This window comes from Cyprinodon tularosa, unplaced genomic scaffold (assembly GCF_016077235.1).
Source record: "Cyprinodon tularosa strain WSP-4 unplaced genomic scaffold, ASM1607723v1 ctg13, whole genome shotgun sequence".
NCBI classification, from domain to species: Eukaryota; Metazoa; Chordata; class Actinopteri; order Cyprinodontiformes; family Cyprinodontidae; genus Cyprinodon; species Cyprinodon tularosa.
Window position 1 is genome coordinate 1,375,550 of NW_024038114.1, and position 22,583 is coordinate 1,398,132.

General features: G+C 37.4%; 2 protein-coding genes across 2 annotated transcripts; both read right to left on the minus strand.

The window, feature by feature from the left end:
- Nucleotides 1–10,763: 10,763 nt before the first annotated feature.
- Nucleotides 10,764–13,483, minus strand: LOC119778021 (long neurotoxin OH-57-like). Its single transcript, XM_038277046.1, has 3 exons — nt 13,297–13,483; nt 11,662–11,772; nt 10,764–11,303 (listed from the first exon to the last, which is right to left on the minus strand). The coding sequence occupies exons 1-3, from the start codon at nt 13,346–13,348 to the stop codon at nt 11,059–11,061; spliced, it is 408 nt and encodes a 135-aa protein (XP_038132974.1). The 5' UTR covers nt 13,349–13,483; the 3' UTR covers nt 10,764–11,058.
- A 4,515-nt stretch (nt 13,484–17,998) lies between these two features.
- On the minus strand, nt 17,999–22,443 carry LOC119778023 (sperm acrosome membrane-associated protein 4-like). The gene is made up of 3 exons (XM_038277048.1): nt 22,280–22,443; nt 18,645–18,755; nt 17,999–18,562 (listed from the first exon to the last, which is right to left on the minus strand). Exons 1-3 carry the CDS (start codon nt 22,329–22,331, stop codon nt 18,321–18,323), a joined length of 405 nt encoding a protein of 134 aa, XP_038132976.1. The 5' UTR covers nt 22,332–22,443; the 3' UTR covers nt 17,999–18,320.
- Nucleotides 22,444–22,583: the final 140 nt, after the last annotated feature.

The window sequence follows — 22,583 nt, forward strand, 5'->3', positions numbered from 1 at the left end:
GATTGGGCTATAGAAGTTGGCTAGATTCTAAAAATTGGCTTCTGAAGCCTGAATGGGGATCTTGCCTGGTATAGTAAATATGGGCCTCTATTACTCCAATGCTGTAGGCCTGCTCCTGCACAGCCATGACCAGTGTTTCTGTGTTGTCTTTAGGTCTGTCCTTCTTTAGCCTTTGGTAGGATTTGGTCAAACAGTCACCTGACCTATCTGTCCATACACCCAGTGCAAGGGGTTTTCCTTTCATGGTGGATTTTCAAGTTCATTTCTTCCATCTTCCACTGTGAGATATTCACTGAATGCTTAATCCCCTTGTGCCATCATCCTGATGTAGAGCATGGATGTTTTATTTTTAGTGGTGGCTCTGATTCTTACTAGGCCTCTACCTCCATCTTTGCACTTAGTGTACTGTATATATATGTGGATACTGTATTTGGGGTGGTATCCACCTTGCATGGTTAGTAGCTTCCATGTTTTAACACCTTGTGCCAGCTTATTACCCCAGCACGGTAGCTGATTACTGGCAAGGCATAGCTGTTAATTACCTGAACCTTGTACTTACCATGTGATAGACTCTGCAGAACTTGCCTTACTCATTGCTGGTATTTGGTTGTTGCTGCTTTCCTTGTGGCCTCTTCCTGGTTTCCATTTGTATGTGGTATTTCAAGATACTTTCAGGTCTCCTCTACATCTGCTATTCTCCCTTCCCAGGGTGCAATCCCCTCTGTGTAGATTATGTTACATCTGCTTGTCACACATTTCCCAAGTCCAAATTACATAGCCAGTCTTGCTGATTATTTGGCTATGTAGAACAGCAAGGGGGACAAAGCACTTTCATGGTATATTCCACATTTTAGCTTAAAGTTGGCCTCAAGTGCAGTTTTCCACAGCCCCATGAAGATTGCAATGAAGCCTCTTAGAAAGCTGCTAATGCTGTAGAGCTTCAGGCAATCCAGAATTCATGGTGGGTCCTATTATTCAGCAGGGTCATTTGTGCTTCTAGAAGCTCGTGGAGAGGAGTCAGCTAATTCAGCCTGTAGGTGTGGACCATGTCTGGGCCTGGTTCTTTCCGAATTCTGTTTCAGATGCATGTATTTGTGTCATCAGTCATGACATCTAAACAATAATATGCTCTCCTAAAGACATGAAGCAAAGTAGACTAAAATGTTCAACTGTGGTTTCCTGGTTTCTTTAAATGGCTACACTGCCAGTGATCTAACAGGTAATTTCTTCTCTCTTTCTCTCTCTCTCTCTCTTTCTCTCTCTCTCTTTCCCTATTTTTGGACTCTATAGGTCAGCAGGACCTATAGAGTCCAAATTTGACTTGACTTGTGAAAACCGAAGAACTCTTCTTGAAACCTTGAATGATTTTGTGTGATTTTTTTCCATAGTATTACAAAAGATATACTGTACATATCAATTGCAGCCATATCAATAAAACCATACCAGTGCATTTCAACCACTGTAAAACACAACCTGTGTTAAAGCACTTGTGGACAAATATTTTTTTTTTTTCGTTTTATTTTTCTTTATTTGGACAAATAAGCAACACAAAGTAATAAGAGTTGATACATTTTGAATAAAGACTGATGAAGAAATAATCATCAGTAGATATTTATGAACTCAATATTTATCCAAAACATATCTTTGACAAATATCTCTAAATTTAGCCTCTATATCATTCAGAAATGTATTAGTTTTAACATGTGAAATACTATTTTTATTAATACAAATTTTTTATTACGTAATGATGATGACTTCTTAAAGTATTTGTTGTAAAAACTACTTTGAGAAAAACTAAAAGCTAAAGGTAAGAAATAGTTTTTCGTAGTTTGATCACAAAAAGTTTCCCCACACGAAGGCCAGGATGGCACCGCTGATTGCTGCGGTAAAGGTCATCTTGGTTGCTGGTGCACTGTTGACATAGATTGGGTTGCAGTTGTCTGTGGAGCAGCAGGTGATGTGGGTCTCATAGGTAAAGGTCATCAACTTCCCGTTGATTATTGTATCACATCCTGTGTCATTATCCTTGCAGCCCAGACTGCGGACACCCATTGAGTCTGGCAACATTGGGAAAGCTTTGGACAAATGAATAACTTGGGTTAGTGAGGTCAAAGGTTAATGATGTTTTTACTCAACACCTACAACTGTTGAGTTGTATGCCTTTGAAATTTATTTTCTCGCTGTTTACCTAAAACCTTTAAAACTATGAAAGGTTTGAGCCATTCTTAGTGTACTCTAGAGATTAAAAACTACTGCTGTGATAGCAGCCAAAGATAGAACTAAAGGGTTTGACTGGAAGAAGCTGAGGTGTTCATTAGCTTTCAACTATGTTTGACCAAACCCCACCTTTAGGCAAAGAAAGCGGTACTTACCAGATTTTTCAGAGTAACAGACACTAGTGTTTGTAAGGCAGGTTTCGTTAACCAGATCCATGCATTGTCCCATGACAGCAAAGGAACACTTGTTGCAGACCAGGGATTCAACTGAGACAGACACAAGAGACACAAATAGGTTTACTCAGAGCTACAAAAATCCCAAGCTATTGTTTTTCCAGGGACACATGATGGCTTAGTGTTGTTAACGATTCAGATTCCTCAGTGATGTCTGGTTTTTACATGTTTCACAAATAACAATTAGAATGTTTCATTTAGACCTTTTTTTCCTGAAATGAATTGAAATAATTATTTCTATTTTCTTACTTTAAATCATCAAAGGCATATATCAATTCTAGCACTGATTTTCTAACAGATGTTTGAGGTTTTAAGCATTTCCAAATGTCACTGCTGAGCCTCATCTTCAGATGGTTCCAAACTGAATGTTTTGACTCATGTTAAACATTATAACCTTTGCCATACCACTTTCATTAAATATAACACACATTTACAGGTGCTGGTCATAAAATTAGAATATCATGAAAAAGTAGATTGATTTCAGTAATTCCATTTAAAAAGTGAAACTTGTATATTATATGCATACATTACATACAAACTCATATATTTCAGATGTTTATTTTGTTTAATTTTGATGATTACAAATGACAACAAATGAAAATCTCAAATTCATCATATCAGAAAATTAGAATATTGTGAAAAGGTTCAAAATTGATGGCCCCTGGTGCCACACTCTAATCAGCTAATTAACTCAAACCACCTGCAAAAGCCTTTAAATGGTCTTTCAGTCTAGTTCTATAGGCTACACAATCATGGGGAAGACTGCTGACTTGACAGTTGTCCAAAAGACGACCATCGACACCTTGCACAAGGAGGGCAAGACACAAAAGGTCATCGCTAAAGAGGCTGGCTGTTCACAGAGCTCAGTGTCCAAGCACATTAATAGAGAGGCGAAGGGAAGGAAAAGATGTGGTCGAAAAAAGTGTACAAGCAAGAGAGATAACCGCACCCTGGAGAGGATTGTGAAACAAAACCCATTCAAAAATGTGGGGGAGATTCACAAAGAGTGGACTGCAGCTGGAGTGAGTGCTTCAAGAACCACCACACACAGACGTATGAAAGACATGGGTTTCTGCTGTCGCATTCCTTGTGTCAAGCCACTCTTGAACCACAGACAGCGTCAGAAGCGTCTTGCCTGGGCTAAAGAGAAACAGGACTGGACTGCTGGTGAGTGGTCCAAAGTCATGTTCTCTGATGAAAGTAAATTTTGCATTTCCTTTGGAAATCAAGGTCCCAGAGTCTGGAGGAAAAGAAGAGAGGCACTTCATCCACGTTGCTTGAAGTCCAGTGTAAAGTTTCCACAGTCAGTGATGGTTTGGGGTGCCATGTCATCTGCTGGTGTTGGTCCATTGTGTTTTCTGAGGTCCAGGGTCAACGCAGCCACATACCAGGAAGTTTTAGAGCACTTCATGCTTCCTGCAGCTGACCAACTTTTTGGAGATGCAGATTTCATTTTCCAACAGGACTTGGCACCTGCACACAGTGCCAAAGCTACCAGTACCTGGTTGAAGGACCATGGTATCCCTGTTCTTAATTGGCCAGCAAACTCTCCTGACCTTAACCCCATAGAAAATCTATGGGGTATTGTGAAGAAGAAGATGCAATACACCAGACCCAACAATTCAGAAGAGCTAAAAGCCACTATTAGAGCAACCTGGGCTATCATAACACCTGAGCAGTGCCACAGACTGATCGACTCCATGCCACGCCGCATTGCTGCAGTAATACAGGCCAAAGGAGGCCCAACTAAATACTGAGTGCTGTACATGCTCATACTTTTCATGTTCATACTTTTCAGTTGGCCAACATTTCTATAAATCCTTTGTTTTTATTGGTCTTCAGTAATATTCTAATTTTCTGATATGATGAATTTGAGATTTTCATTTGTTGTCATTTGTAATCATCAAAATTAAACAAAATAAACATCTGAAATATATGAGTTTGTATGTAATGTATGAATATAATATACAAGTTTCACTTTTTAAATGGAATTACTGAAATCAATCTACTTTTTCATGATATTCTAATTTTATGACCAGCACCTGTATATTTAGCAAACCTTTCTGCACCCATTTTCATGCTAACTTGATAAAATGCAAAATAGTGGAGAGGAATCTTCCTGTAGTCAGGCTACACCATCATCAGTCAATTCTGGTTCATCATTTTCACAGATCTCTTACTGCAGACCCCACAAGGACATATTTAAGAATTTAATAACTTTGGAGGTTTTTGTACTGCAAATAAATACAGTCAAATTGTATTTTTTCTCAATACTACTAACATAAGTGTAAGTGTCTCAATCCAATACTTCAAGTATTAATTATCTTTTCCTATGTGCATCTTTTCTTGACTTGATAAATATAATTGTAATGTTATTTCTTACCCAAAACTAGAGATGCCACAGCTGCAGCAAGAAAAAAAAGCAGCTTTCCCATCTTTGTCTGTAGATCTGGATATTGGAATCAGCTCAATGAAGGCCCTCTCTTCTTCGCTTGCAGGTGATCTGAATATTCAAGAGTTTGGAAGTGATGGGTCTAGTGAGGGAAGAGGTTTATATGAGGCGAGGGGTGTGGATAAGAGTGACAATAGGGGTTTTTCAGGTTTTTTTCTCTTTTTTTGTGAGTTTCTGGTTACCTAATACCATTGTTGGGCAGTTGGGGGACAGAGAACAGGACTGCCTGGACTGGTACTAATTGTGGAAAACCACAGTAGAATTGCTTTAAAATATTGTGAAACAGCTATTTTTACTTTTCAATGGTTACATTGGTATGTTTTGTTTAAGTTTGCAGTGGCTGGTAGAACAAAAAGGTATTTACATTTATAATTCCTAAAGTAACTTTTTGACAAAAGTCGTCTCTTAAGTGTAGTTTCACTGCACCATACATTGACTTTTACTTAAGTCATGTTATTATGAAGTACAGCTACTCTTACTTGAGAAAAATATTTGTCTATTCTACCCACTGTGAGTAACTTTACTGAAAAAGATAAATTTCACCACACAAGGTAATATAAATCAAAAAGGTATATATTGTCACTGGAGGTAGTTTACCCAGTTCCCTCATAGATACTTTATATACTTTAAGAAATGGTTTAATGTGTTATATGTCAAAAACATAATTTTGAAAAGCACGTCTTCTTCCTGAATTCTTCTTTTTAATATATATTTTTTCATTTGTGTTCATTACTTTATTTAAGTCTTTAAAACAAAAGAATTTGCACACAGCTTTATATATTGATTTGTTTGATTTACATAATTTTATATAGTAATGCACTTACTCTTTAATTTCTCTTACATGACTATTTTAATGGGCAGCCACTTTTTATACTTATTTAAGTAGAAATATGTTAATATACTGCCACTTTTACTTGAGTATATATTTTTTAGCAATTTACTCACCTCTAGATCTTTGATGGTGGTTACAAAGGTGGTATTAAGAGATGTGCAACTTCAAGCCTCAGACCAAAACCACAGGCCACTGAAAATCAGAGGATAAGTTGCTATGATCTTGAGTCTACATTGGATGTGGTAAATATGATCAACTATAGTTCATTGTGTCCAAGTGTCAACACACCAAAAAAAATGTATAAGTTAAAACTAGACGTGGGTTTCATGAATTATATCTGGAAGAGGTTTTGCAGACAAAAAATAACTTTTTATTAAAGCCAGACTTCTTGTCTCAAACAAACTTGATTGTTCTGATGTTATTTTCTGTCTGCTGAGTATGTAATGCCTTTCAGGGGTCAAATGAATACACGGTAAGCAGAACATATTTAAAATTGAAAAAAATTTTACTGTTTAACATGAATATTTGCATAATTTTATAATTCTGTCAGTCTTATGACTTGTTAATTGTTGTGAGTCTTCACAAATTAGGATGTTATGTCACCCAGGACTAAAGTAGCTATTTCACTAAATACCAATGAATTAAGCATTCACATTTTTGGATCACTACTTTGCACTTTTACTTGATTGAAAATATATTCAGTTACTGCTTATATGAGTACAATTTTGGCTTCTCAATTTACCACTGATTGAAACAGTGTTACCAAAACTGTATTTACGATTATTAAATACTCTCCGGGTTAGAGTGTTTTTATGTCTCATTTCACAAAATAAAGCTCATGTATTATATCATGTTAAACAAAGAGTAAAATATTTTAGCCTTGCATAAGATTAATACAAAATAATATATCAAACAGAAATTTCAGGCTTTTGAACCATGCATGTTTGTTTGTATAATCACAATTCACTGTTGACCATGTTTCTCTTTAGGTCATGCATTATTGCATCATAGCAGTATGGAGTCTGGTCAAGAGTCTGGCATGAAGACGGTCAGTCTGTGGTCTGCAAAAATGTAATGGATGCCCAGGTTGTTTGATAGTGGCCCTTAGCCCATGTGTAGTAGTGTGTATTCATTTTTTTATACACTGCCTAAAGCTTCCTTTAGCTATTTGTGAAGCTCTCTATCTTAAAGCATCTTCTCCTTCCATTTAACTTTATGTGATTTTCATGTGCTGTTTTACAATATTCTTCTATTTTCTTCTCAGTGACATTTCACGATAACTTATGTAGGGGTGAACGATTTTTAAAAAAACCAAAACTGCAATTATTTACAATGAATAGTGCAATTTTATTTTGATTTTCCCTTCCACCAAGCACAAAAATTTAGATGCATAGCTCTTTTTTTTTTTTTTTTTTTTTTTTTAAATACCTTGAATGCTTGCTTGTTTAGAGTCCATTGTTGCCGGACTTTAGGGTCCTGTCACACCTTGCCGTTTTAGCCAGCGTATGCCTGATGTCCCAGAATCTCCTAAAACGCAGCCATATACTGAACTTGCTATGTATTTTTTCATCTTTGGGCATATACATAGCGTATTCATAACGAGTCCAGAGCGCATGTCCAACAACAGCCTAACATACATAACGCACAGCAGTGTAATGCCCATGATATGATTCACAAGCCAGTGTCCTGAGGGCTGCAGGGATGAGCCCAGCGACATCCAGTCTGCATAAAAAGATTTATTTGATCCCAGTATTAACCTAGCTGCTGTTTACCGCCTGCTAAAAAAAGAGAAAAAAAAAAAGTATGAAGAAAAAGAAAAAGAAATAAGGTTTGCAGTCAGCAGATTCAGCATCATGTCTGCTACAAAGTTTGTTGTCGTGGCTGTGGGCATGAACGCAGGGAGGATCCAACACACTCACCTTCTTGCTCTATACAGCGAACTAACGTTCAGCGGTCAGCTGGAACACGTGAGATACGTTGATATGCATTGGAGATAAGTTCTTGATAAGTGACACATAAGTTAATCATAGATTCTGGATAAGCTAGACACCATGACTTAGAAGTTACTTACACTTAACATATGTCAATTATCAAGTTACTTATGGCCCAAGTATGAGCATACACTGGCATACTTGAGTAAACAAAATGACAAATCTGTCTAAGTCTAAAGATATAATGTCAGAGCAGTGTGCCTTTTTAAAAAAATGATACATTGGAATTATGCATCTGTTAGGTTTAAACACCCAAACACTTATCAATTAACCTGGGGAAGAAAGACAACAGTTGTTAGATAGTTTTTTCTCCTGTGGAGAACGGTATTAAACCGGTGTTAAAGTCTGCGTGAATTTTAATATCTAATAATAATTTTGCCTTCATGATATTTGATATTAACTGTTTATGTATATTATATGTTTATCTATCCTTCGGACACTGTGGAACAAACGCCCACAGTTGCTTCTCCTTTTCAGTTGAACATCACCCATCCTGCGATACATCACTATTGCTGTCACATGACCAAACAAACACCACGCGATCAGCCCGCTCCCCTCCCCCTCCTGAAACAGAAACAGCAACTACATGGAAATAAATATCAGCTATACAGGTGCTGGTCATAAAATTAGAATATCATGAAAAAGTAGATTGATTTCAGTAATTCCATTTAAAAAGTGAAACTTGTATATTATATTCATACATTACATACAAACTCATATATTTCAGATGTTTATTTTGTTTAATTTTGATGATTACAAATGACAACAAATGAAAATCTCAAATTCATCATATCAGAAAATTAGAATATTGTGAAAAGGTTCAAAATTGATGGCCCCTGGTGCCACACTCTAATCAGCTAATTAACTCAAACCACCTGCAAAAGCCTTTAAATGGTCTTTCAGTCTAGTTCTATAGGCTAGACAATCATGGGGAAGACTGCTGACTTGACAGTTGTCCAAAAGACGCCCATCGACACCTTGCACAAGGAGGGCAAGACACAAAAGGTCATCGCTAAAGAGGCTGGCTGTTCACAGAGCTCAGTGTCCAAGCACATTAATAGAGAGGCGAAGGGAAGGAAAAGATGTGGTCGAAAAAAGTGTACAAGGAAGAGAGATAACCGCACCCTGGAGAGGATTGTGAAACAAAACCCCTTCAAAAATGTGGGGGAGATTCACAAAGAGTGGACTGCAGCTGGAGTGACTGCTTCAAGAACCACCACACACAGACGTATGAAAGACATGGGTTTCTGCTGTCGCATTCCTTGTGTCAAGCCACTCTTGAACCACAGACAGCGTCAGAAGCGTCTAAAGAGAAACAGGACTGGACTGCTGGTGAGTGGTCCAAAGTCATGTTCTCTGATGAAAGTAAATTTTGCATTTCCTTTGGAAATCAAGGTCCCAGAGTCTGGAGGAAAAGAAGAGAGGCGCTTCATCCACGTTGCTTGAAGTCCAGTGTAAAGTTTCCACAGTCAGTGATGGTTTGGGGTGCCATGTCATCTGCTGGTGTTGGTCCATTGTGTTTTCTGAGGTCCAGGGTCAACGCAGCCACATACCAGGAAGTTTTAGAGCACTTCATGCTTCCTGCAGCTGACCAACTTTTTGGAGATGCAGATTTCATTCTCCAACAGGACTTGGCACCTGCACACAGTGCCAAAGCTACCAGTACCTGGTTGAAGGACCATGGTATCCCTGTTCTTAATTGGCCAGCAAACTCTCCTGACCTTAACCCCATAGAAAATCTATGGGGTATTGTGAAGAAGAAGATGCAATACACCAGACCCAACAATTCAGAAGAGCTAAAAGCCACTATTAGAGCAACCTGGGCTATCATAACACCTGAGCAGTGCCACAGACTGATCGACTCCATGCCACGCCGCATTGCTGCAGTAATACAGGCCAAAGGAGGCCCAACTAAATACTGAGTGCTGTACATGCTCATACTTTTCATGTTCATACTTTTCAGTTGGCCAACATTTCTATAAATCCTTTGTTTTTATTGGTCTTCAGTAATATTCTAATTTTCTGATATGATGAATTTGAGATTTTCATTTGTTGTCATTTGTAATCATCAAAATTAAACAAAATAAACATCTGAAATATATGAGTTTGTATGTAATGTATGAATATAATATACAAGTTTCACTTTTTAAATGGAATTACTGAAATCAATCTATTTTTTCATGATATTCTAATTTTATGACCAGCACCTGTAAGTATCAGCCCACGTTTGCTTATCGGACGTACACCGATATATTCAAAAATGACCAACATCGCACAATATCAATCAGTTTTATTACAAACTGATGCAAATGGCCATTTGAAAAGCTTGATAATGAAGAAGTGGTGCAATATAAACATAAATTTGACACCCCTGATCAATAATATATGACTTCTACTTCCTGAAATGAGTGACAAAAATGTTTAACCTTATCGCAAAATACTGGCTTTGCACTGGCAAAGAGTAATGCAAACTGATAAGAGAGTAAGTCATTGACTGAGATTATTAATCTGACTGATGTTTGTTTAGGATAATATGTCATGATGAACAACTCCAAAGTAAACACTACTTCAGTAAAACAACAGGAGAGAAAAAGGATTGAAGTAAACAGAACTTAAGTGACCATATAGTTAACAAGGCCTGTTTCTGGTTGTACTTAGGGGAGGTCAAAATGTTTTTTTGGTATGTAACAGCAAGGCTTGCAATTTGTGAAATTAAATAGTTTAGACAGGAGAAGGAGCCGAGAAGTATCAACATCCACATCATGATCTGACAAAAGGATTAATATCTCAACACAAACTGTGTTTTTCTACATCCTTTCTTTTAATGATTGACTTTAATTCTCTTCCATGAATAAACTGTATCAAATTTTCATCCTTTTTTTTTCAGGAAGAAAATTTTACAAAAATTATATCCTTAGATTACTTAAAGTGGTCTACTTGATGCCTTGTTTAATCTGAGGTTGTTGATAAAAAAATGTAAATATAAACATTAATGTGGCTTTAAAAATGATATAATATTAAAGAGACTGAAGCATAGATATTCTTCAAAGACAGAGGTAGTGAAGTTTATTATGGCACAACAATGATAGAGATATATACATTTTAATTTAACTGTAAAAACAAAACAGCGAGACATAATCAAGAAAGATTAAAATCCTCAAAATTTCTTTGAAACATCCCTTGGATCAACTTTTATGATTTGAACATCTGCAAACAATAAAACCTGGGTCCGAGTAGATCTGACCCTAGTTCCAATCAAATTAGTATACCTCTTAATTATGTTAATCCTTCATTAACCTTTGTGAAAACAGCTTGAACAGCTTTCCTTTTCTATTACAAAATGCTTCCCAGTATGGAGGCCAGGATGGCTCCACTAGCAGCAACAGTGAAGGTCATCTTGGTGGACGGAGCAGCGGATGTGAGTGTGATGGGGTTGCAGCTGTCGGTGGAGCAGCATGTGATCTTGGTGTTATAGGTGACTCCCAGCAAAGTGTCAGGGGTGGTGCTATCACATCCAGTGCTGTTTTCCTTGCAGCCCTGAATGTTGAAACCCACAAAGTCTGGCAGGGATGGGAAATCTGCAGAAAAAAGGCAAATACAATAAATGGGTTCAAAAGCCTTAAAAAGTTTCTTGCAACTTTTTTGTAACTTTATCTTATTTTAGAACAACTGCCCTGCTCTAACCTTCATTTTACCCCCACCTTTTGTTGCTCTGCTGACCTAAGAGGCCATCAGACTGGAAGTTCCTGATTTAAAACTTTTCCACTCCATGTTGCACAAAGGGATACATTTACGTAATTTCGTAATCTTAGATAAACAGCATACATCTGAACAAAGTACTGATGGCAATAATTTAGGTAATTCATTGACTTCCCAAAGCTGTTAGCTAATTTTTGACTATGCAGCCGTGTTTTAGGACAATAAAAGGACACTTACTGGCTCTTCCTGTGTAACAGACACTAGAGTTGGTGGGGCAGGTCTCATTTACAGCATTCAAGCAGTTGCCCAACAGACTGAGGGAGCATTTGTTGCAGATCAGGGATTCCGCTGAAACAGAAGAAGTTAAAGTCAGAGATGAGAAAAGTGCAAAGCAAATTATGATTAATCTTGGAAATACTTTGCAGGAATATTTTGGCCTTCATGCTTTTAAAATAATTTAGCCAACTTTTCACCATGCTGATTATAGAGTAGCCCAACACTACTCTATGACCAGGATGACTGAGAATCTTCACCAGCACACCATACTGATATGATTTATCGTACTTTGGTTATAAACCTCTGTTTTATTTTTCCAATCCAAATCATTTATGCTATTTCTTTCCTTTTTTTCTATGGAAATACAAATTTTGCTGATTAAATTCTCCTGTTGACCACACCCAGATTTGATTTGGAAAACCTCCTAAACTCCATCAATTGACAATGCTGCTGAGACTGACACCTGAAGAATGCAACTATCTTCTTCTTTTCTTAATGATATAAATATTTTAAAATGAAGATAATTAGAATTCATCATTATGAGATTTTTCATACTTAAAATAAAGTGCAAAGAAGTTAGCATAGTTCCAACAAAAAGTTAATAATCTGTTGGTGTAGTCATATATATACGACGGAGTATTAGGGCCACACATGAAGAGAAAAAATATTTTTGCCATGACGAGATTAAACTCGACGTGTCGACTTTAAGGTCGACGTGTCGACATTAAACTCAACATTTCGAGAATAAAGTTGAAATGTCATGTTGAGTTTAATGTCGACGTGTCGACTTTAAACTCGCTCTGTCGACTTTAAACTCGCCATTTCGAGAATAAAGTTGAAATGACTGACATGTTCTCAAATTCAGAACTGCGAGCCTGGGTAAGCATAGGGAAAGACGTTACGTTATTATTGGTAGGCCACCGCTTCCTGTGATGATTATACAGTTGCAGCACGTCAAAGACTACCTTCACTCTTAAAACGCAGACTGCAGCTGGGGAGCGCGGTTGCTCTTCTCTCCAAACTTTGGAATGTCGAGATTAAAGTCGCCACGATATATCAACTTTATTCTCGAAATGGCGAGTTTAAAGTCGACAGGGCGAGTTTAAAGTCGACACGTCGACATTAAACTCAACATGACATTTCAACTTTATTCTCGAAATGTTGAGTTTAATGTCGACATGTCGACTTTAAAGTCGACATGTCGAGTTTAATCTCGTCATGGCAAAAATATTTTTTCTCTTCATGTGTGGCCCTAATACTCCGTCGTATATATATAGTCTAAAAAAACCAACAAAACTTTGTGAGACAAAAGAAACTAGTTTCTTTTACTATTACTGCTTATCTGTAGAATACAACCACATAAAAAGGATCTCTAACTTAAAAAATTTTACTTAATCTGTGTTTTTAGACAATGACCAAAGTTAAAATATTGGATTCATGGAATTTTTATGTATTTGAATAATCCAAATACGATTAGATTCAATTAATCAATCTAAATTGTATGTATATAAATTCTTGTATGTTTAAAGACAATTCGTAAAAGAAGAAAATGAATTTCTTAAAAGGCGAGTAAATTTCATTTTATGCTTCTCTTACCCAAGACCAGAGATGCAACAGCTGCAACAACAGCAAATAGGAATTTTCCCATCTTTGTGTAGATTTTCCTCCTGGTTTCTGCTCAAAGATAAAAACAAATCCTCCTGTTCCTTCAAAAGGCCTGAAGCTTCTTGTCTTCGAAGTGATCAAACGTTAAGACAAGATAGAAGTGATGATTCTGTTGGGAAGGCAGAGGTTTATATTAGGTGAGGGGTGTGGATGAAAAGACAGGAGGGGTTTTTCAGGTTTTTTGAGTTTCGCCCTAACTCAAATAAAGGTGGGGTAGGGGAAACTAAGACCCAGACTGCTCACAGGGGATTCTGGTTTGCTAATTTCATTGTTTTTACTGTTTAAATTAGTTTTTTTTTTCCAAAAATCTATTCATTAAAAAACAGTTATGCAGAATCACCAACCAACAAAAAGGCCATTTAATTCATTTTTTACATTCTATTTATCTTAATAACCTGCTAAATCAAGTCCCTTAAATTCACCTTTCTCTTGGTATCGCTGTATTGATTTTTGTTTATTTTTCAGATTTGTCTTTTAGCCACATATTTTATATCTTCTTCCAGTATAACTGCATAACAAATCAATTTAGTTGGTAACCTCTGACGTTGATGTGAAATAAATAACAGATTTCTCTTGACCAGACTATTAACCAACCACTCTCTTTGGTACAATAAGACCTGAATTCTCGTTGTAAATATTTTTTTTTTTTTTTACTGTACTCTGGGTATCTCTTTTAAGGTTTGGGGTATGTTTTTCCTTTTAGATGTTTTGCTGATCTTATATCTTTTGTTTGATTTTATTTAGTGTTGATTTTTGGGAGGGAATTTAGCTCTTGGTTTTATGTGTTTTATATGCATTGATCAGTAATAATTGACCATACTTGTTGCTGCTATAGTAGTGCTATCAACAAATACATCCATCCACCCTATTGGCGAGTCACAGGGTAACCAATAATTTATTAACATAAATGAATGTAAGACCTAAAATCTGAAAACATTATAATCTGAGATTTTTATGGTCGAATATTGTAATTAGTCATATATTTAGTATATATTATCAGACTATTTTGCAATTATTGTTCATAAATGCAGTTCTTTATTGATTAATAATTTACAAATTAAAGTCCCCAAATTCTTACATTCTTACAACCAAAGCAGTCTACAAACATGGACATTTGTTTTAACCAGATTTTAGGTAAATATTATCAAAAACAAAGGATCCAATAGAAAGCATAGTGACAAGAACTAACTTCCCTATCTCTGTTTCTAGATTTGGTTTGCAGTTCTTGTAACGATTAAAAATATATATATAAAATAAAAGCTGCTTTAGTTAAAAGCAGGAAATACTTTTTTGAGGTGACACTGTGCTGTGAGGAGTCGGAAATGAAGAGAATGTAGGTAGACACAGTGATACATGTGAACTGAGGGGTGTGGAGCCTCATAACAACATTTACATAAGGAGTTTTCAGTTCAAAAAATGTGCAAACAAACTAAGTTAATTTTACATTTGCTTTTTTTTTTTTTTTTTTTTTTTTTGGCTCTAGAAAAAAACAAAGCAACCTTTGTTAATTTACTGCTCCAAAATGTAGGGTAGCATTTATTGTTTACCACAACTTGCTAAATAAAAGTTTTATTTATATATATATATATATATATATATATATATATATATATATATATATATATATATATATATATATATATATATATATATATATATATATATATATATATAATCTGTGTGGGTTTTCTCCGCTTAGATTAACTTTCTTTCAGCAACCAAAACTTTATTTAACTAGATACTCAGTATAGTCAATCATTTTTATTTTTGGATAAACTGATCATTTAACTTGCAAGATTTCCACCAAAGAGATGTTAAAAGTTAAGACAGAAATAATTACATTGAAGGAGGCCATTTTATATTTGTTGAGGTTTTTTTTTTAAAGTGTAAAAGTACGATCACTGAAAATACTTGTTAAACTTTGCAGAAACCCACTGACTTAGGCTATATCTTGAGCTTTGTACAGTTTTACTTTCTAAATCAGTTGCTCTTATTAAGCGGTCTTAACTGCCCTGTCAAGTATTCAACAAGCAAAATCTGGCCTCAGGGGTATCATCATGACATCATTAACATCAATATGGACAGCGCAGCCCTGCTGCATCTTTAATTTGATTAAAGCAGAAGCAGTATTAGCACAATCTCTTTTAACTCAAAGCTCTCATTAGTTTTACAAGAAACTAAAACATAACGGTGAGGTGCCAAGATCATGTGCTTTTCAAAATTGCTGATGTTATACAAATATTACTAACTTTACCTTTTTATTGCTCTTTATATTGTGCATCATATCCAACACTACATCTCACTAAGCATCATATAGTCCCCAGAAAGTCACATTAGTTATCATGCACCAGTTACTCACACTATCCGTGTAAAGATCAAAAATAGACAAAGCCGAGTATATACAGTAACTCATAGAAGTCTGCTTCCACACCTGTATGAGATTAGATTAGATTAGATGAGCTTTATTGATCTCACAGAGGAGTAATTCACTGGTCACATATTGGCAAACAAGTTAAAGAAGGTGCAAACAAGGAGGAAAAAGGTGCATTAAAAATAAACAATATATATACAGTATATCAAGATAATACAGTATATCAAGATAATACAGTATATCAAGATATACAATATATCAAAATAAGATGAGAGGAACAGAAAACAGAGAACATGACAAGAACAAAAAGAAGACAGCAGACAACCAAAGTAAACATCAAAAAAGCTTCTAGAGCAGCAGATATCCCTTAGATATCCATGTGTGGAAGGCAAAACCTAAGGTGTTTAGACAATAGTCTTGTGTCAAAGATCACATTGACACAAGGAAGTCAGACATAAGGATGGCCCCATGGGAGACAAACACCCAACCTGACAAGTATACAAAGACAACTTCTCATTCATCCATTCACATTCACACAATCCCACCCCCATGCCCATATCAAGCAATCAATAGAGGCGCACAAAGAGGCAGACACTGAACAAACTTATTCATATCCAAGTGTTTTTATGTGATTAAAGAACAGTAAATAATGCAGATGAACTCAGTATTACACAGTAGAGCAACATATGTTGATAAAGCCACCAAGCACTCAGTCAGTTGTATATTTTGGTGAGAGAATATAAAAAGCTTCTTTAAAGTAAAGACTCTTTTAACCAACACACTGTATGGAAAGTTGAGAACTTTAGAAAACCTGTCATTGTATCAGTGGATCTGCACCACTGTCCCTCCTCTCAGTCTCTGCTTAAGGCACACTGAACACCCTACCACTTTACAGCTCCTCAGCCACTCTGTGTCACCTATAATTCTATCCTCGCTCCCCTCAGCCACTCAGTGGCATGTAGATATATCTTAGCTCTTTGCTCCTTCATCCATCCTTCTATCCACTTTTTCCCAAGGCCAGTGCCTATCACTGGCAGTCTATGGGTGAGAGGTGGGGTACACCCTAGACATGTCACCAGTCTGTTGCAGTCTTTGCTCATCCATGTTGTGAAAACCTCTTCCCACAGTTGAGAGAGTGCACTTGTAGAAAGTTTCTTATATTGATTAAGTTTTGGTAACGTGCTGCGCTAGCCTGCAGGTAACATAACGCTATTACCAGTGAGAAGTACTTATTTAATATATTTGTCAATGAAAAACAAACATATTTATTAACACATGTCATGTAAGTGGTCTAAGTTGAACATAGCTCAGTGAGAGTAATGTGTAATTCCCAACTATATCATGATATAGTAAGGACTGGTATATTCACTGTTAACCCCAACCCCCACCCCACCCCCCACACATTATGTGGAGATACATGAAGATAATGGAAAATCATTATAATCCAATTTTAAATCATTGTGATAAATGAACAACTAAAAAGTACTCTTAACAGAATTTAGTGATAATAAAGTAGCTTACTAGGAAGGAGCCTTTTAAATATTGCAATGGATGGGATTAGGTGACTGGTTGTGGGAGGCAAAACCTATACGTGTTTTTTTACTAAGCCAGTTTGGGTCTAGATCTTATCCAGTCTGAGAAACATTTTCTAGATAGATTCCTGTTTTCACAGCGACCACAACCATAAAGTCCTGTCTATCTATATTTTAATTTTATTCTAACATGCATGATATTCTATTTAAGATGTGTGTTAAGTTTTTCATTTTTCAAATATTAATAATCTTATAGATCATTCCCCATCATGCCCGTGTTCTGTCAGATCATCTTACTCCGTCAGACCAGCTTACCCATAGTCAATACCCATGAGCAAGATGTTAGATATGCATACGCGCATGCTAGCCCTGATTATCCCTTTAGTTTATCCCCATTTATCTCTTGAGTTTCATACAAAAAATACACTTTAAACTACCTTGATAGCCGTGTATTCCTTTAGTCACCTACAAAAAAACTATTTAAGGTCAGATCGCCATATGATTCAAAAAACACCAAAAAGTCAGTAATTAAATTGTTTTCTTGTACATGACTAAAGGGATACATGCCCGTTGCTGTAGTTTAAATTGTAATTTTGGTTAAAAAAAAACAAAAAAAACTAAAGGGATAAACTAAAAGGATACACGTTGATTGTGGCTATGCTGGTCTGACAGGCTATGTTGATCTGAAAGAACACCAGCTGTTTTGTTCAAGTTCTATAAAGTACTCATGGAGGCTTGTCATTGCTTTTTATTGAGAAATAGTCATTATTATATTATTCTGCAACTCAGTAAGACAGAGAAAGGTTATGAGGATGAATACAATTTGAATCTATAATATCTAAACCAAAATTATAAAAGATTTATGAGCTCAACGTTTCTTTGAAACATCTCATTGATCAACTTCCTTGACGTGGGTATCTGCCATACATCTGACCCTCACAACAACATTGGCTGAACAATTTATGATTAGTGTTATTATTCAAAGATTTTTAGCATGGGCTTTTGAATATAAGACAGTAGGCTTGATTTCACTAATAGCAGTTCTACTCTGATTACAAGTAGCTTCCCAGGACAGAGGCCAGGACGGCTCCAGCGATGGCAGAGGTGAAGGTCATTTTGGCAGATGGGGCACCACTGAGCGTGACTGGGTTGCACTTGTCTGTAGAGCAGCAGGTAATTGCTGTGGTGTAAGTGACACCCAGCAGAGATGAATTTGTGGAACTGTTGCAGGCGGTGTCATTAACTCTGCAGCCTTGTTGGGTGAAGCCACTGAAACTTGAGATGCCTGGAAAAGCTACAGAGAAATGTTTCAGTTTAGTTTCATTTTGTAACAACAACAGTTATGAGTTATTCAAATGTTGCTATGCAAAACGTACTTGCACGTCCAGTGAAACAGACACTGTTGTTGTCAGTGCAGTTGTCTTCCCCTGAGTTCAGGCAAAAGCCAAACACACTTGCTGAGCATTTGTTGCAGACCAAGGACTCCACTGAAACAGATAGAAATAGATGCTCAATAAAAGCATGGCCAAAGAAGCATCAAAGATTGGAAAATCAAGACAAATAATTTCATACAGAAATTCCTTGTTGATCACCCCCTGATTTGAGGTAGACAAAAACTAGTTAATCTCCGAGAACAAATAACAAAAGATCAGGAGTGTTTTGAGATGAATTTTCCTATGTAGATACCCGACAGCAGACGCTGCACCAATCCGTCTGTCGATCTCCCGCTCCATCTTCCCCTCATTCATGACAAGACCCAAAGATACTTAAACTCCACCACTAAGAGCAGAACATCCTCCCCAACCCTCACCCCGGCTGCTTCACACTGGGCTGTGAACCGCTCCAGTGAGAGCTGTGAATCACACCCTGATGTAACTAATAGAACAATGTCATCTGCAATTAACAGAGACACAATCCAAAAGGGATCCCCTGCACCTACAAATTCTGTCCATAAAAAAATATGAACAGAATCAGTGACAAAGGGCAACCTTGGAGTCCAACTCACCACCCAGCAGCACACCGCCCCCACTATAAATAATGTTGGTACTGCACTGCTTCCCCCTAATGAGACGCCGGATTGTGAACCAGTATTGCTTTGGAGCTGTCTCCATGCTTCAAAGTCTCTCTCCGTGGCCTCTCTGAACTCTTCCCTTGCCGAAGTTTTTGCCTCAGCAGCCAGCCGAGCCACACATGCACCTACAGCCTTGTAGTCACAGCTCCGAGTGGCCACATCAACAATAGAGACATGGTCCACTCAGACTCAATGTCCTCCTCCTCCCTCAAAATATGTTCAAAGCTCAGCCGAAGGTGGGAGTTAAAGCTCCTTCTCACAATACGTTTGGACCTACCAGGTCTGACCGGCATACCCATGCTCCACGCCCCACCCCCACCCCACTATCTGAGCCAGCTTACCACCAGGTAGTGGTGGATGGAGAGCTCCATCAGAGAATTGACATTTCACATTCCAAGAGCCAGTTTCTTTAGCCGAGGATCAGAACGCCCTCGACTGCCACCCATCACACAATGCATCAAACCCCTTTTACCACTCGTACAGGTGGTGAGCTCATTGGAAGGTGGACCCATTTTTTTTTTTTTTTTGATTTTCACATAATCATTTCAGTCATTATGAGTTTGCTGACAAATCAAATTGTTATTTGTTTGTTTTTTAGGTTAAATATTTGTTTTAAAATTTAAAAAAATGCAGAATATTTATTATATACTGTACAACTGGTCGTAAAAACTAATTCTAATTCCATACTGGTACAAAAATATGCACATAGATATTATCTTGTGCCACAGCCAAAAATTATAAATATAACACTCACTAATAAAAATAATATTTATTACATATGTTAATGTATATTTAATAATATATATGTGTATAATATGTATTTGAGATAACTTTGGATTTAGTTGAGCTTTTTCCTCTACATAATCTATATAATCATGACAATCAGAAGTCTTTCAATAATTTCATCGGGGATTCGAATTATAAGCTTCTGCAACACAAAATTCTGATATACACTATATTGCCAAAAGTATTTGCTCACCTGCCTTGACTCACATATGAGCTTAAGTGACATCCCGTTCCTAATCCATAGGGTTCAATATGACGTCGGTCCACCCTTTGCAGCTAGAACAGCTTCAACTCTTCTGGGAAGGCTGTCCACAAGGTTTAGGAGTGTGTTTATGGGAATTTTTGACCATTCTTCCAGAAGCGCATTTGTGAGGTTGCACACTGATGTTGGACGAGAAGGCCTGGCTCTCAGTCTCCGCTCTAATTCATCCCAAAGGTGTTCTATCGGGTTGAGGTCAGGACTCTGTGCAGGCCAGTCAAGTTCATCCACACCAGACTCTGTCATCCATGTCTTTATGGACCTTGCTTTGTGCACTGGTGCACAGTCATGTTGGAAGAGGAAGGGGCCAGCTCCAAACTGTTCCCACAAAGTTGGGAGCATGGAATTGTCCAAAATGTCTTGGTATGCTGAAGCATTCAGAGTTCCTTTCACTGGAACTAAGGGGCCAAGCCCAGCTCCTGAAAAACAACCCCACACCATAATCCCCCCTCCAACAAACTTTACACTTGGCACAATGCAGTCAGACAAGTACCGTTCTCCTGGCAACCGCCAAACCCAGACCCGTCCATCAGATTGCCAGATGGAGAAGCGCGATTCGTCACTCCAGAGAACGCGTCTCCACTGCTCTAGAGTCCAGTGGCGGCGTGCTTTACACCACCGCATCCGACGCTTTGCATTGCACTTGGTGATGTATGGCTTGGATGCAGCTGCTCGACCATGGAAACCCATTCCGTGAAGCTCTCTGCGCACTGTTCTTGAGCTAATCTGAAGGCCACATGAAGTTTGGAGGTCTGTAGTGATTGACTCTGCAGAAAGTTGGCGACCTCTTCGCACTATGCGCGTCAGCATCCGCTGACCCCGCTCCGTCAGTTTACGTGGCCTACCACTTCGTGGCTGAGTTGCTGTCGTTCCCAAACACTTCCATTTTCTTATAATACAGCTGACAGTTGACTGTGGAATATTTAGGAGCGAGGAAATTTCACGACTGGATTTGTTGCACAGGTGGCATCCTATCACAGTTCCACGCTGGAATTCACTGAGCTCCTGAGAGCGACCCATTCTTTCACAAATGTTTGTAAAAACAGTCTGCATGCCTAGGTGCTTGAATTTATACACCTGTGGCCATGGAAGTGATTGGAACACCTGATTCCAATAATTTGGATGGGTGAGCAAATACTTTTGGCAATATAGTGTAGGTTGATTGAAAAATAATATCAGATGATAAAAAGTATTGGTTAATCAGGTATTAAGATTATGGTTTCTATTGTGATAAAACTGGTTTAAAAAGCAGCTCCCCTTCCATTCATGTTAAAAAAAAACATGCATACATGACCTTTTACCTGGAAGGTTGGAACTGTCCTTCATGACTACAGAGGTGTTAGCTCTCTGTAGAAATTTCACAACGAACTGTGATGCTTCCAAAAAGCTTTTAGACTACACCCAGTGAGCAATACGTATTGTCTATTTGGCTGGGTTAGTGTTATTCCACCATGTTTTTATCCACAACAGTCAAAGTGATTTTTAACTTTCACAAAACTACATTATTTTTGCTTGTATTTTACTCAAGAAGATCTAAAGAATTTTGTTTTGTCAAGAAATAAAAATCACTATTTGTTTTTTTCTGTCAGATTAGCAAAAATGTTATGGTTTTGTCAAACAGATAAATATTTTGGAAATAAAGGTAAGATGTAGGTAGATTAAGCAACTGTTCCTTAAGAGAAAACTGTTCAGCCTGATTGGAACCGTGCCAAACTACTTACCATCCTCACTCTCTCAAAAAGTGGCTCTATTTTTTTAAGGACTTCAAACAAGATCATAACTATAATTCAAAACAGAACTTTTTGGAAAATGCTTTTCAAAAGATGTCTAATGCCGGTAAAAGCTTAACTTTAAATTACATTATTAAAGGTCACTCCGTTTTAAATAATTCTTACCCAAAGCAATGGATGCAAGAGCTAGAAGAACACAGATGAAGAGCTTCCCCATGTCTGTTGATTTGTTTTTTTGCTTAGACTCAGAGATATAGTCCTTTTCCTTAAGGCTTGAAGGTTCTGGTCTCCTAGGTGATCAGTTTGCAGCAAGGAATCAGAGGAATAACGCTACAGGTGGATGCAGCAATTTATATACTAATACCGCTGGAGGGCAGGGAGTGGGTGGACAAAATAATTTCAAGGAGCGGCTGAGGGTGTGTAGAGACTCACAAAGGGAGGTATTTGATTCGAAGAACACTTGCTGAGA

What these genes read in the sequence shown, in the direction of transcription:
- LOC119778021 (XM_038277046.1), bottom strand. Translation starts at nt 13,348, where the DNA reads ATGGGAAAATTCCTATTTGCTGTTGTTGCAGCTGTTGCATCTCTGGTC. An exon ending in TGTTGCATCTCTGGTCTTGG is followed by an intron (nt 11,773 to 13,296) that starts GTAAGAGAAGCA and finishes CTTCTGTTTCAG; the next exon opens with CGGAATCCCTGATCTGCAAC. An exon ending in CTGTTACACAGGAAGAGCCA is followed by an intron (nt 11,304 to 11,661) that starts GTAAGTGTCCTT and finishes TTTTTTCTGCAG; the next exon opens with ATTTCCCATCCCTGCCAGAC.
- LOC119778023 (XM_038277048.1), bottom strand. Translation starts at nt 22,331, where the DNA reads ATGGGGAAGCTCTTCATCTGTGTTCTTCTAGCTCTTGCATCCATTGCT. An exon ending in TCTTGCATCCATTGCTTTGG is followed by an intron (nt 18,756 to 22,279) that starts GTAAGAATTATT and finishes TATCTGTTTCAG; the next exon opens with TGGAGTCCTTGGTCTGCAAC. An exon ending in CTGTTTCACTGGACGTGCAA is followed by an intron (nt 18,563 to 18,644) that starts GTACGTTTTGCA and finishes ATTTCTCTGTAG; the next exon opens with CTTTTCCAGGCATCTCAAGT.